Below are 16,216 nucleotides of genomic sequence, written 5' to 3' on the forward strand. Positions count from 1 at the left end.
TCCATTAACTAAGAGCAGAATGTTTTCGAAAAGACAAACTGAGAATATAAAAGAGCTATGAAAGATTAAATTTTGGTTGTCAAAAAAATTAATAGACCAACTAGAAATAAATTTGGGGAATTCCCTAAAACTACAGGACAAACACACATAGAACTGGCAAATATGAAACAGAAGACAAATATGGAAAATCTAGCACCCAACTAATAGAAGTCTCTCAAAAAAAAGAAAATAGAGAAACTTAAGGGGCAAATTGTACCAAAGAAATAATAAAGTGCACAAGGATTCTGATTAAAAGGCCCCATTGACTACACAGTACAAAAAGGAAAAAACAACAAAAACATACCTAGCTATAGCCTCATGAAATTTCAGAAAACAAGGGTACATGAGTTAGTGTGGCATTAGACTTCTTTACAACAACTCTGAACTCAAGAAGAAAATGAAGCAGTCATTTAAAACGTGGATGCAAAAAATATTTTCAACCTCTAATTCTCTAGGCAGTTCCCTAAACCAAACGTATAAGCACAGTGAAGACATTTTCTGACATGCAGCCCCAGAAAATGTTTTCCACACAGCACTTCTTAGAAAGTTACTAAGGCTACAGTCCAGGGGGATTGGAGCCTGGAGAGAAAAAAAATATGAATAAATCAAAAAAAGAGGAAGACATGGGATCCAGGAAACAGTTCATCCAACCTAGGAGAGCCATGAAAGGAAATGCAGACCGATAGCGATCCAGTGGGCTCACAGTGCCGTAAAAGCAGGATGACTCGGGCTGAGTTAGGTGATCCCCAGGAAAAAGAGAGTATAATTGGGAGGATGGCAGAACTGGGGAATTGGTGAAGGCCCATCAGTCTGGCCAACTATAACGAAGAAAACTAGAAAAAAACAAAATCAAGGCTGTATGTAAAAATTGTGATCCAAAAATATGAAGCAGGTAGAATGATTTTATGCCATTGATAAAGTATAAAGAAGAGGAGTCTATTTTACCCTTATGTTAGGGTGTTAGGGGAAATTTTCATTTAAGTGACTCAAGGGCCATGAAATCAGACCATTGAGAAGGAAATATGACTCCAACACACTTCTCGGCCAGCAATATGTATAGAGCATAATTTCGTATGTGTTATTTATTATCTGTTAGCTTTTATAATCAACCAATGGATAACATGTTAATATTTGTTATAGTGACAGGTTAGATTGTAAATATAAACAGTCTTAACATTGTAACAAGAAAAAACAGCTGACAGAAGAAAGGAGGTGGAAGAGGAAGAAAGGGTGGAAAAAAAGGATACTGGATACTGATTCAGTGGTGGACCAAAGCTGGCTTTAATCCCAACTCAGTGACATCATTCCAGTAGCCTGAAATTGGTCATGATGTGAGTTAATGGAAATCAGCAAATACTACATTCCACTTCCCACCCCTGCCCTGAGAGCTGGTTGTTAAGCATTTATCAGCACTGCACAAGATAACCTTATTCTACAGTTAGGAGAGAGTAACAATACTAAAATTTATAAAGCAAGAAAAGGCAGTATGGGTATATTATTTAAAGGAACAATTGTAACCTATAGAAAGTCTAATAATAATAATTTTGCTTTATTATAATTTGACTGTTAAAGGGGGAACGAAAAAGAAAGTAGTATAAGTGAACTAAGTCACCCTCTCTCATGGGTGAGTTAATAAATACTATCTAAAAAAATATAGAGGTATTTAGAGTTACAGTATTAGACATCAGAAGAACTAAAACCAGAAGCATTTAAAAGGGGCTGCTTCTGAGAGAGGTGCTGGTCTGTGGAAAGGGTGTAGGAGACAGTGGCTTTTCAATAGTGGTTTTCCCAGTTTTTGATTAAGGATATTTTTATTTACAATGCATAAATGAAATTCTCCAAACATTTTAACAGCAATTACAAACTCAATCAATCAAATTATTTTGCATATATCATTTATAAGAAACTTCTAAACATCACCACTTAAAATTGTATTAAATTCCATTTATAATTTCAAATATAAACACCAAAGGACACAGTTTTATGAATCTAATTTCTAAACAGACTTTTCTATACATTTTTATGAATCTAACAAATTAAAATTCATAGATATAGTATATCAAATTTCTTGGGCATTCTCAAACACATTAAACCTTAACAACCAAAAAAGAAAAAAAAGAATCAAACCTTTAACTTTACAAAATCAGACTTTCCTAGTACATGAAAAGATGCTCAACATAACTAAATATCAAAGAAATGCAAATCAAAACTACAATGAGGTATCACCTCACACCAGTCAGAATGACCAGCATCAAAAAGTCTACAAACAATAAAGGCCGGAGAGGGTGTGGAGAAAAGGGAAACTTCCTACACTGTTGATGGGAATATAAATTGGTACAACCACTATGGAGAACAGTATGGAGGTTCCTTAAAAAACAAAAAATAGTACTACCATATGATCCAGCAATCCCACTCCTGGGCATATTCCAGAGAAAACCATAATTCAAAAAGATGCACACACCCCAATGTTCATTGCAGCAGTATTTACAATAGCCAAGACATGGAAGCAATCTAAATGTCCATCAACAGAGGAATGGATAAAGAAGATGTGGTACATGTATACAATGGAATATTACTCAGCCATAAAAAAGAACAAAATAATGCCATTTGCAGCAACATGGATGGACCTAGAGATTATCACACTAAGTGAAGTAAGTCAGAGAAAGACAAATACCATATGATATCACTCATGTGGAATCTAATTTAAAAAATGATATAAATAAACTTGTTTACAAAACAGAAACAAACTCACAGATTTCGAAAACAAACTTATGGTTACCAAAGGGGAAACATGCGGGGGAGGGATAAATTAGGAGTTTGGGATTAACATACACACACTACCATATATAAAATAGAAAACCAACAAGGGCCTACTATATAGCACAGGGAACTCTATTCAATATTCTGTAATAACCTATATGGGAAAAGAATCTGAAAAAAGAATGAATATATGTATATGTATAACTGAATCACTTTGCTGTACACCTGAAACTAACACAACATTGTAAATCAACTCTACTCCAATAAAATTAACAACAACAAAAAAACCTCACCCAAATCAGACTTTTATAGGCATTTAAACATGACTACTGAGTTAAGGTATTCTAAGAATGTCAGATAAAATTATAAATCCAATACACCATTTCCTCTAATTTGCCAGATTTTTAAAACATACCAAATATTGTAAAAGCTGACAAAACACGTGCCACACAGCCAGTGATTTCAAAACTTATTACACTTGTATGAATACAACTTTTACAAAAGTATTAATAATATAGCCGTTTCTGTATAACTAACTAGTTATTTCTGTATACATTTCTGGGGTGCCAACCGCTCCCAAATGAAGAGAACAAAATCACAATCTCAGGACGCCCCCCCTAACCACTGGAGCTGGCCACAGGAAACTGGGTGTACCACTTTGGGGATGTCATCTCTGACCTTCATCACCCAGCTGAGCCCCCTCCTAGACAGGATCCTGGCTAAATGAGAGCAACACCTTGGTCCCCTGGACAACATTCCAATTTCACCCATGCCGATTTTAATTGTCTTTTAACTTCTTAATACGTGCTTTGGGTGGAGAGAATTTTGCACTCACCACACTCCAGGTGGCCTCTAATCTCCACTACCCGATTTCCACTGAAAAGACTCTTCACCCTCTTCCTTTTTTAATAGTCTCACTGACCTCATTTTACAGTCACATATATAAATCACCACAAGATCAATTATTCAGTAGCAATTAATATAACATGAGGAAGGAGAAATATAGTGTAGAAGGTGTCTCAGGAAGCGTTTAATAACTATAAACTGGTTCTTTTACAGTTATTGTTTTATGTTCTAGCAAATTAAATTGGCCCATTTTAATACCGCTAGAGCCTTTGGATATTAAAATTTTTTTAATATTTCTCTCTTGCGAAACAAGCTTCCATTTGGAAGTTTCACAGTAATTATTCTCTCCTGCCATGTGTCCACTGATACGCTGAGCCTGAATTAATTGTGGGACAGGAGATGTGGTGCAGTAGAAAGGACTACAGAAGACTTTGTTTCTTGAGGAAGTGATATTTAAACTGAGTAAATTGGTGTTGGGGGATGACTGTCGGGGTTTTCAAAACAGAAAATGCAACATCTATGAAGGCTCTAAAGTTTAAAAGGAGCATTATACATATAATATGCAATGCTTACTGAGCATTTACTAAGTAGCTGGCACTATTCTAAGTACTTTAGTGTATTTTATTATAACAGATAGAGAACTTTAGGCAGAAACATTTTAAATAACTTATTCAAGGTTGCACAGAGTGTAAGTGATGGATCCTCGGTTTGAATGCAGGCAGTCTGGCTCCAAGAACTGGACAACAGAGAGGCACTGGGAAGACTGGTGGGAGATAAAGTTGGAGGGGAAGGCAGGGGACAGGCATGCAGACCATGTTAAAGATTTGGAACAAAAGAGTGTGCAAATTCAAGGATGTTAAGGAGAGAACTGGCAGGATCATGTTTACATTCTTCAAAGTTCCCCTCTGGCTGCACTATGGAGAACAGATCAGGTGGGACAAGAGTGGATGCAGGGAGACCAGTTAGGATGACATTGTAGCTAGTGACCCATGTGAGAGGTGATGGAGTTGATGGGGCCTGCCCTAGGAGAATGGCCAGGCTGGGGCTGTGTGGCATATGTTCCAAAGATTGAGTTGAGCTAAAACTTCCAGTTAAAGAATAAACACTGTGCAGGGAATTGAATCGGATGAATTTGCAGAGAACAATCTCCTTTTAGAATAGTGTTCTCATCTTGCTCTATATGGGTCATACCCGTATTTCTAGAGAACTGAAAAATCTTTATAGACCCACTTTATGATACGTACTACATGCAGCAGGTAACAGAACCTGTTTCCTGATTTCCAATTCAGGGCTTTGGGAACTGTTACACAAACAGCACACTCAGGTGTTTCCAAAAATTCAAATTGCCAAAAACTTTCTGTCCCAGGCATCGAGAATGAAGAACACTCAGAATTATTAAATTAGCTACTTCAAGAAACTGGTTGGCACCTGAACTGGAGAAGCCAGTGGTGCTCACCTTGTTGAAACCTGTTACCAGCCTCTCCTCCTGGAAACCTCAGACACTCAGCTCTCCCACAGCAAATGAAATTCAGAGAAACTGGATATCTTGCTGGAATGCAGGTTCTGAAAATTAATAGTTCACGCCAAAACAAAGGAAAATTTGAGGTCTTAGACCCAATGAAATCAGTCAGGGAGTGTCTGTATTTCCTTCTTTATCTTTATTTTGGAGAGGAAAGATTATGATGGAGAAAACTTCTTTGTTTTTCACTCTTTCCTCTTCATAATATATGAATGATTTGAAACTTAGATCTGACTTGTTATCAGGTGATAATTCAATTACATGAATCAACATAATTTCTGTGATCATTCTGTTAACCATAAACTAATGGTTTTTTACAGTTACTGTTTTATGTTCTAGCAAATCAGATTGGCCATATTTAACACTGCTATTTAATAGTGTTTGCACATATAAAATTTAAAAAATATGTTTCTTTCTTGAGAAACAAACTTCCATTGGGAAAGCTTCACAGTAGTTGTTCCCTTCTCTCATTCATATCCACTGATTTGTTAAGCCAGAGACACAGCCAACACTGCTTTAAACCTGTGGGGTTACATTTTTAAAGACTACTCCTGGGTTATAGATTCCTCTCCACACAAACAAAAAAATTTATTACCAAGGCAACTAAACATATCAACAGGTCTAAAATCACTTTTAAAGTTATAATAAATCTTTAAATTGTATTCATCAAGATTTAGAACATGGAACCATACTAACATTTACACTTTTCTCTAATTTTTTTTTAGTTTTAACCTTCAGAGACTTTAAAACATTTTTAGATTCATAGATGCATGATTTTTAGTGATCATTTATCATAAAGTCAATCTACTTGTTCCCTTTTTTTTAAAAAAAGTTACAAATTATATATGCATAGGAAAATAAACCTAGAAAAGACGGGCTATCCTCTTGAGAACATTTAAAAATTTGTAGTGGCTCTTGAACAAATAAGAGACAGAAAGACATTATATAGAAAATTATCATTCCTTATTTTTCCATTTTATTAAAAAGTTAGATCATAATATAATCTAATTATAGATTAGATTATATGGGACCTAATGCCCCCAGAAAGGAATTAGCTTTTTCTCCAACCTTAGTGTTCACCTGCTCTCTGTTCAGGTATATTCCTATCTGGTACACAATGTTAAGTTGTATTATAAACTAAATGGCCTCTTCCCTTTTCTCACTGCTTAAATATTCCAATATTAGGGAATTCTTATTGACAAGAAACTTTTTATAATCTAAATGGCCCACACATTTGTAAGTTACTGTTTTACACTATGGCCTCAACCATCTCTTAGAAATGGGCCAGTTTCACATCTCCATCGGGGAGAGTTCTCTATGGGACAAGTTTACGTGTTTTTGGCAGTCCAGTGAATGTAAACCGGTGGAAGAATGGTAGTAGGTATGTCATGTTGGGGCAAAGTCAGTTTCCTTAGTGAAAGTTAGATTGGCCATATTTATACTGCCAGAAACTGTTATATTGTTAGATATTTTAAAAGTGAATTACACCTTTAAAAAATGAAATCTGATACTCTTGAATTTTAGAAAACATATAGGAAACTCTATCATTTCATTTATGTAATTTCTATTTCTTGACATTTTGTACTCTCCAATCTATAATTTTACTCAGATTAGATCCTGTAAGTGGTTCCAAAACTACAAAATTAGATAGCCTCAACCCTCCATCCTTTTTTGTCTTATGATGCTCTTACAGACCTCAGAGTAATATTTTTTACATGATCTTAGCAGTATATCTTATGCCTACTCTTAGGCACAGCCTAGTCCCAGAGACCGTGTCCTAGAGGGGATAGTGGAAATGTGAAATCCTAACTGCTCATATAGTGTATCGAGACACTCCGTACTCTGTTGTTTCAGTCGGGTTGGCATTGGGGAAAGGTGAGGAGGAATGAAATGTTAGTCTACATGGCAACACCACATCAGCAGAGCAGTGAAAGAGTGCAATCTGTAGGTAGAATGTGACTTTAAAAAAATGCTTCTTTGTCTATCTGTCGAGAAGCTCTGGCAATATTACTAGTCTATCTATACTACAGACAGACTTTACTAGACTACAAGTACTAGTCTAGTAAAGGGATCGTTCTTAGGTTGGCTTCGCTAAAATCAGACCCTGAGGTGATCATTCAAGTGAAAGTGACTCATTAGGAAGCCTAGGAAAGGCTGGTAGGGGGATTGGGAAGAGGGATATCAAGCAGCAAAGGTGCAACAACTAACAGGTTCTGTCCAGGGTGACTACCCTGCAGGGAAGTTCTAGAGACAGTGCTTCAGTGTGGTCCTGCGGATGGGGCAAAGAACATTTTCATGCCCATCCATCATTGGCTAAGGGCTGCATCCAAGGATGTAAACTTCCAGGAACTTCTAGCTTTCCTTGCTCAGGCAGCCAGAGGGCAGTCCTCTAACAGAGAGACCCAGGTGCTGGCTGTTGGCAGGGAAAGCACAATGGAATCCAGGGTGTACAAAAATGACAAAGAAATTCAAGGGGATCAGAGTGGAGCACTGACAATGTCTCCTATAGGATCCAAGAAACAATTTATGTATTGGTTCTATGAAACTTACAGCCAAAAACATTCCACTGCAATAAACTCCTTCAAGAGAGCTAGTAAAAGTTCAATCTATAAAACATTTCACTAGTTAGACAACAAAGGATTACTTCTTTCATGTAGATGGCAAATATATATTCTCCCTGAATTACATAAATTTTATTATAACTTGAAAGGGAGAAATATCATTCCCCCATTCTCTGTTAGGGACTTGAATGATCACAGATGAAGAAAAACAAGGCCAACTTTGAGTTGAAACCTAAACCCAAACACAGATTCATCTTCTCTCTAGATCTCCTGTGTTTTCTGACTGGTAAGATATGACATGAGAACAATCTAAAAGACATTTAAGACCTCTTTTATGAGATTTCAAGACTAAAATGTTAAGTATATATTGTGTCAAAGTACAAAGCTAACCTCCTCCCCCTGCTCCATGAGAAAATACTAAGAAGCTAAAAAGAACACGAAAACCCCCTGAAACATGCTTGCCTGGTGATTTTTCTTTGCAACACACTGGTTCACATGATTGTAAACAGGAGATATTTAAAGAGCATGAGAAGCTTTAAGGGATGATGGTGGTGGTGTCATTTCAACATAATTTCTAAAAGGCGTTATTTCCTTCACAGCATTTTAATATTGTCTTCTGAATTCTAAACGTGTATTGTGTTCCTTGACAGAAACTAGAGCATATTAAAGTCTGTGCAAGTATGTATGCGAATGCTCAATTTTATATGTGTTATATTTATGCAATATCTTTATTCCAAAGCCTCAAGGCATTTTTACTGAAATAATCTTCTTCATCCTTAGCTAATTTTTTGATACAAAGTTCCAAATTTTAGAGATTTATAAAAATTGAAAGCAATTACACAGCCTATCTTTACCACAAAAGAGTACTGTATTAACTGTATTAATTGTATACTATACACTGGACAATTGCTTATGAGTAAAATATGCTTGTCTATTGCTTTTTATGCTTGTCTGTTTTTACTTTGGAAATGTTTTTATTTATTAGTGATAAAAGTTAAAATTTTTCTTTTTAAAAAAATTTAGTTACACATGGAATATTCCAGTTAAATGGACTGAAAATAATGAATCAAGGATTACATTCTATAACAGGTCAGAAACAAGAGGTAAATATCAATTAATTTATTTCTTCTTTGAATTAATGTACTACATTAAATGAATATAAGTGTAAAGAAACAACAATACAGATGGAAATTATGATGTAAACTTCAGCGAAAAGAAATCTCTTAAATAATTAACTGGTGAGCCAAAATCCTTATCTATAATAATGAGAACTTTTTTACCTTAAGAAATTCTTTGTAATGATTTACCATGACTGGTACAATAATAAATACCCATATCCAAAGGAGAAGGGTCAGATACCCAACCACTGGAAGATCAATGTATCAATTTTCATCCTTTCTTTGCTCTCTTCCTTCTTTCCTCGCTTCTTTTTTTCCTTCCTACTTTGTTCCTTCTCTTTTCCTTTCTTCTTTTTAAATATCAGATAAGCCACCGAATTTCTTAGAATGTTATGTAACAAGCCTGATTTTTAAAATGCTGCCATTAAATTAGACCTATCATTTTTTCAACTAGCATGACATTAGAATCTTCAGTGACTCCAAATCATTTTTTCTAAGCTGTCAAGTTGTCACCAGTAGCTCAAGGCACTACCTATATCTATATCCATCCATCTAACCATCTCCCTAAGCGAATGACTTGGCACTTGCCTGTGTTAAAATTCAGCTGTGACTGTTCTGCTCACTTAAATCAACTAGAAATATATTTCTGTATTCTGTCTCCATCGATTTGTCTTTTCCTTTCTTGAAAAATTTTAGAGTTACATAAAAACATGGGAGACCTTATCACATGTTCTCTACTACAGATCGCTGAAAAAATAATAAGACAGGTTTTAGCAACCATCGCAGAAGAATCTTGCTTTTTATACTTTTGCTATTGTGCTTGTTTTGTGTTTCAAAATCACTTCTTATCTAAGACAAATGAGACTCTTCTTCATCCCTTCCCATGAGAACTTGGTTTCAGAATAGCATTTGGCATGGACCTTCCCCCATGGCTTCTCAGGGATAAAAGTAGATCACCTACCCTCTATTTACATATGCCTATTTGCTCCTGTAAGATATTCTAAAATAGTAATTAATTTCCTCTGGCAAGTAACTTTTTACACTATTTCCAGTAGATTTTTTTAAAAAACAACTTTATTGAGATATAATTCACATACTAGGAAATTCCCCCATTTAAAGTGTGCAATCCAATGGTTTTTATTACATTCACAAACACTTGTAACCATCATCACAGTAAATTTTAGAGCATTTCAATCATCTCAAAAAGAAACTCCATACCCTTTAGCTATCAACTCCTCTATTCTCCTATAACCCCAGCCCTAAGCAACCACTAATCTACTTTCTGTCTGCATAGATTTGGCTATTTTGGACATTTCATATAAATGGAACAATACATGCAGCATTTTGTGATAGCTTCTTTCACCTAACATAATGTTTTCAAGTTCATCCATGTCATAGCATGTATCAGTACTTCATTCTTTTTTATTGACAAATTATATTCACATCATACTGATATTACCTTTTGTAATACAATATTGATATTACAAAGGTAGTATCATATTGATACTACCTTTTGTTTATCTGTTCATCAGTTGATGGGCATATGAATTGTTTCTGCCTTTTGGCTGTTATGAATAATATTGCTATAAACATTTGTGTACAAGGTTTTATGTGGCTCCGATATAGTTTTTTCAGCTTTGGGTTTTTACTTTTACTATAAATTATTTTGTGAGTGTTGATTTTTACTATAAACTCTACCAGCTTTGCTATAGTCGAGGTAAGACCCCTTTCTGTTGCCTTTACAACAAAACTTTCTTTTGGTCATTTAGGCTAACCTTAACTGATGTAGTCAGCAATTTCTCTTGAATTCTTCTAGAATACCCAGATCAATGCCATTTTGTCTTAGTATTTTATATAGGATAATTTTGTGTTTGAGTACCAAGCTCTATCTTTTGTGAGTCGTCTTCTGACCATTTTCTTACTCAAGTACATTACTCAAGCCAAAGCAAAATGGAGAAGACAGAAAAAAAGTTTAAAAAATGTGCAGTAGCACCGATAAAAGGCATAATGAGGCTAGGATTCCCTTGGGAGGTTTTCAGTGGATCTGGTTTAAATATTACTACATATTTTCCCCATTGGTCACCATTGGTTAACTGAGGGTTGGGGGAATGTCTGGGAAGCTGCTTGATTTGCTGTTTACAAATTTAAAAGCATGAGTAATTTATATACACTAACACAATGTACCTAGCGTTTTCATGAAATGAGGTTTCCACAAAAGTAAATTTTCCAGATAACTAAAGCTTATTCAAGTGCTTGGTAAAATAGATTTCAGGAGTTAACAATAAACATTCTTCTTGTATGTATTATGTACTTATTAGACAGACTATTTGAATAATGAATTAAATAATTAATTTCATTAATTAATTCTTTCAAACAAGTATTTACTGAGAACTAACTTATGGGCCAAACACAGGGATAGGTATGGAGATAATGCTGGGGTGGGGGGGGAACCCACAATCCTTACCTTGTGGTACTTACTGTCTAGGGAGGGTGTGGACAAGTCAGGCAAACATAATACCATGTCGTAAGGGCCTGGTGTGGTAACAGCCAAAGGCACTCGCAGGAGAAGCACCAGCGGAGATTTAGGGGTTGAGGAAAGTTACTAAAGAAAGGGACATCTAGTCTGAGAGTTAGCGGGGGGGAGAGGGGGGGCTAAAGGTAGAGTTTAAGTGGATGACAGGATTGACTGAGTGTAGACTGAAATAATGCTACAGACAGAAAATGCTAGTATGAAAGTGAGAAAGCAAAGGGCTCTTAGGGCAACCTCTATCCCTCTGTCATTACATTTAAGACATTTTTTGCTGTAACTATTGACTTTATCTGTCTCTCCCCTCTCTGTAGAATATTCCTTGAGAAATGGAGCTTATTTTTTGTTGTTGTGGGGTTGTTCTATATCTCCAGCAGGTACCTAGTAACTGTTTATTGAATGAATGAATGAATGAAGTGGCTCTAATGTTCACAGAGCTCTGATGACAAACCTATCTTTATCTGCAACTTCAGAATCATGACTGGTCACTTAGCCAGAAGCAAACTAGACATCTCTTCCTACTTCAAAGTGCCTGCTCCATTTTTAGGCTATGCAATAAGTTCCTGTTTCCTGTTTGGGGACATCTTCAGCTCTCAGCTCAGAGAACAGATGACAACATGTCCTGAGTGTACTGAATGGGCAATCAGCTCAGGTTACCAGCCCCACCTCCCTCTTCTCGGTTTCTTTGGTGATTCATCAGTTAGAAATTTCCCAGGCAAGAGTGGGACTTCCCCTAAGGTCGTTTATTTACAGTTGTGTCACACACGATATTTTAAACATGAAAACAATTAAACAGGTACTTTATAACAAAAGAAGAGGATCTCCACCTCAGATGCTTCTCTGGCTATTCTAACCTACCCTGAATAATCTCTCCTCTCATTGTTGAGAGTATATTTTATGCTATTAGTTTCATCAGTCCTTATTCTTAGTATTATTCCTTAGATTTTAAGCAGCAGCATGGTTATTTAAGATTCATATGCTTTGTCTTTTCTTTTTAAAGTAAATTATAAGCTCTTTGAAGATACGAATTACACATCATACTCCTTGTCTCCTGCTCCCCTATTCCCAACAAGGTTCTGTGTGTATCCTAAGAGTTACTAAGAGTTCAGGAAGTCCTTGCTTAATGAAGGTTTGTTTGCCTGCAGACTGCTGTGCTTCTAGAGGCTGACTGTGTATAGTAATGCCTCTATCTTTAGCATCAGCTACTATTTTGGCTATTGTCAGTGCATCTACATTTAGTAGTATACCACCTTTTTGTTTTTAATCTGCTGCTTTCTAACATTTAGAAGACTTGTAGATTATCACATGATATTAGGCAACCAATCTTGCTAAAACATAGTATTTAAAAATAGGGATTTGGGACTTCCCCGGTGGCACAGTGGTTAAGAATCTGCCTGCCAATGCAGGGGACATGGGTTCAATTCCTGCTCCGGGAAGATCCCACACGCTGCAGAGCAACTAAGCCCGTGCGCCACAACTACTGAGCCTGCGCTCTAGAGCCCGCAAGCCACAATTACTGAGCCCACAAGCCACAACTACTGAAGCTGGCACGCCTAGAGCCTGTGATCCGCAACAAAGAGAAGCCACCGCAATGAGAAGGCTGTGCACTGCAATGAAGAGTAGTAGCCCCCAGTCGCCGCAAATAGAGAAAGCCCATGCGCTGCAACGAAGACCCAACACAGCCAAAAAATAAATTCATTAATTAAAAAGATAAAAAAATTTTTAATTGCTTTAAAAAATATTTATAAAAAAATAAATAAATAAAAATAAAATTAAAATAGGGATTCATAAGCACATAGGGTCTAAAAGATAGTTTAGGGCATAGGAGGTGGAATAGATTTTGTGATGACTGTTTTCATAACTCTTTCAGATTGAGGATGCATTCTGGATGGTTTAGATAACCAAATTCTGACTATCATATAAATAAGATATTACTAAAATTTGATGGTAGTTATATTTAAATATTTCATATCAAAATAATGATAGGCATATATTTTTTAATTTAATGGCAAATAGGGCGGGGGAGAGAGAGAGAGAAACTTTCTTCATTCCTCCAAACTGAGCCTCATGGAATGTTTGAATTTTGATTGAATCATTATGGATTCCGTTTTGCAGATTCAGAAGCTCAGTTTGTTTAATCCAGCCCTGGTCAACCAAGTCTCAGAAATCTTATTCATGTGAACCATACACATAAGAATGCTAATTTGTTAATTTACACAAATAAAAACATACTGGCCAAGGTGAAACAGAATATTCACTTCAGCTAATTAGATATCTCTTCCAGGAAGAAAATTTACTTAATAAGGGTAAATAGAGAGTTGGGGTATATTAATTATTTTAAAGATGTCATAAGCTGTGATTGTTTTTATATATACTGCATTAACTAGGGGAGTCTAATTATTGCATTGAGAGGCTATCAGGAGTGGCTTCATGCAATAAAAACTTCTTATTCACGCAACACTCCAATGGAGGTGTTCCTGACCTACCATCTCTCCTAGGTAGCTCACTCTCAGATAATGACTTAGAATTCCTGGCTTTTTCTTTCTCATGGCTCCACCTCCTCCCTCCCCTCGACCCAATCTTGGACTTCTCTGCTGGATCTTTTTTTCTTTTTTTTTTTTTAACTTTTTATTTTATATTGGATTATAGCCGATTAACAATGTTGCAATAGTTTCAGGTGCACAGCAAAGTAATTCAGCCATACATATTCATGTATCCATTCTCCCCCAGACTCCCCTCCCATCCAGGCTGCCACATAACATTGAGCAGAGTTCCCTGTGCTTTATAGTAGGTCCTTGTTGGTTATCCTTTTTAAATAATTCTCTGCTGAATCTTTTGCATCTGATCAGAATTCAGAGGAAGATAATGGAGGGACCAGACCTAGAAATGCATCTATTATTTCTCCCCACACTTTATGTCTCGGTGTCAATCATATGTTGCCACCTAACTGCAAGGGAGGCTAATAAATATAGTCTAGCTGTGTACCCAGGAGGAAAAGGGAACAGTATGGTAAACAACCAACAGGTTTCTCCATATACACTGTTCTCTATAAGAGCAGATCTGTCAAATGATCTGGAACACATGTACCAGCTAAGTTGGGCACCTGCTTTCCTAGGCAGACTAGGGACACATCAACAGATCTTCACTATCCAACTCTCCTTTGCAACTATTTCTTCGCAATCACCAAAACCATTGCCTATGATAATCCTTCATCACGATAGTCAGATTGCATTTTTTCCCGATTCCTACTTATTATACGTTACATATTAATCCTACATCTTTCTTTTCAGGGAGATTCTCGAGGCTACTTGCTGAGATTTAGATGGGACTCCATAATTATTACTAACACAATCATTAATATTTCCTTGAATAAGTAATTTGTTGAAAACATTGTCACAAATGGATAACCAATCCATTTTTACAATGGATCATGTTAGTCTTCGTTTCAGAGATTGAACTTTTCTTCCTTGACCCCAAATTCTTTTTTTTTTTTAACTGTAACTAGTCAGAATACTAGTGGAATTTTTTAAAGATATTTTTGATGTGGGACATTTTTAAAGTCTTTATTGAATTTGTTATTGTTATTATTTCTGTTTTATGTCTTGGTTTTTTGGCCACAAGGCATGTGGGATCTTAGCTCCCTGACCAGGGATCAAACACGCACCCCCTGCATTGGAAGGTGAAGTCTTAATCACTGGACTGCCAGGGAAGTCCCCCCAAATTCTGATAGTGCGTCCTACTTGAAAGTTTTAGGTCCCCAAATATAATTTGTAATTAGTCAAAAAATACTACTCTTGTGTATTTCAGCTGTTTTACTACTAACTGATACACAAATTTAATAAGATAGATATAAACTGTCATTTTACACAGAAAAATAACTTGCCTAAAGGATCGATGCAACACAGTATTTATGTCACCAAAGAAAAATGTTTCCTTCTCTAGAAATTTCAGGCTGTCACAAGCTGTCTAGTTGACTGAAGCTTGTTATAATTATTTATATAAAATAGTCTATTAGAGAACTATTATGCATGCTATGTTATTGAAATCTGAGTTGAAACTAGCCTATGGATGAAATTTTGAAAAGATAATTATCAGACAAATAATAGAAGGAAAAAATTTTTCTAGAAAGAGCCCCTACCCAGAAAGAATTCGTTCACTACTTTTATGTGTAAAACTAGCAAGAAATAGCACAAAACAATTTATAAACTGAATGATAGAGTACTATGTGGCCATTAAATTTAAATCTTCATATATAGAAAATGAAATTGCAAAGTGCTTACAATATAATTTCAAATGAAAAGGATTAATAATAATAAACACAGTAAGGTTCCATTATGTGTATTGTGTGTTCGTATGTACATATATAGGGAAGATACATACACGCACACAAGATAAAAACATGTCAACTGGTGGTGGGTAATTTCTGTATTCTTCATTATACTCTTTTTGTATTTTCCAAATACATATTTGGAGCCTAAAGAACACATACTACTGTTATAATCAGAAAATTCTTAATAGTAATTGGAGAAACAGAATGAAACATACACCCTTACTTCTATGCACCACCTAGAATAGGCATCAATATTTTAGTCCTATTTACTTCATTATGCAACTAAACAACCCAACAGTATTTTGTTGTTGACAACTGTTCCAAGAGTAGCATGAACTTGGAAAGTCTGGTAACTACTGACTTCCTGGATCTCAGCTTCCTCATCTATAAAGTGAGAAAAATCACTGTAACTCTAGACAGGCTTAACTAGGTGTACATAAAGCACACTAAAATACTGCAGTATTTGGATGGATTGCCAGGAGCTTCTCAATGTTATTTATAATTGCTTTGCTATTT

At 35.8% G+C, this 16,216-nt stretch overlaps 1 protein-coding gene across 1 annotated transcript in view; it reads left to right on the top strand.

The window, feature by feature from the left end:
- Positions 1 to 16,216, top strand: part of LOC118895912 (glutamyl aminopeptidase) — a 105,682-nt gene that overhangs the window by 66,158 nt on the left and 23,308 nt on the right. Inside the window, exon 11 of the mRNA XM_036853469.1 lies at positions 8,749 to 8,828. Within this exon, the coding sequence (XP_036709364.1) occupies positions 8,749 to 8,828 (80 nt within the window). The remainder of the gene's footprint in view (positions 1 to 8,748; positions 8,829 to 16,216) is intronic.

This window comes from Balaenoptera musculus, chromosome 5 (assembly GCF_009873245.2).
Source record: "Balaenoptera musculus isolate JJ_BM4_2016_0621 chromosome 5, mBalMus1.pri.v3, whole genome shotgun sequence".
Lineage (NCBI taxonomy): Eukaryota > Metazoa > Chordata > Mammalia > Artiodactyla > Balaenopteridae > Balaenoptera > Balaenoptera musculus.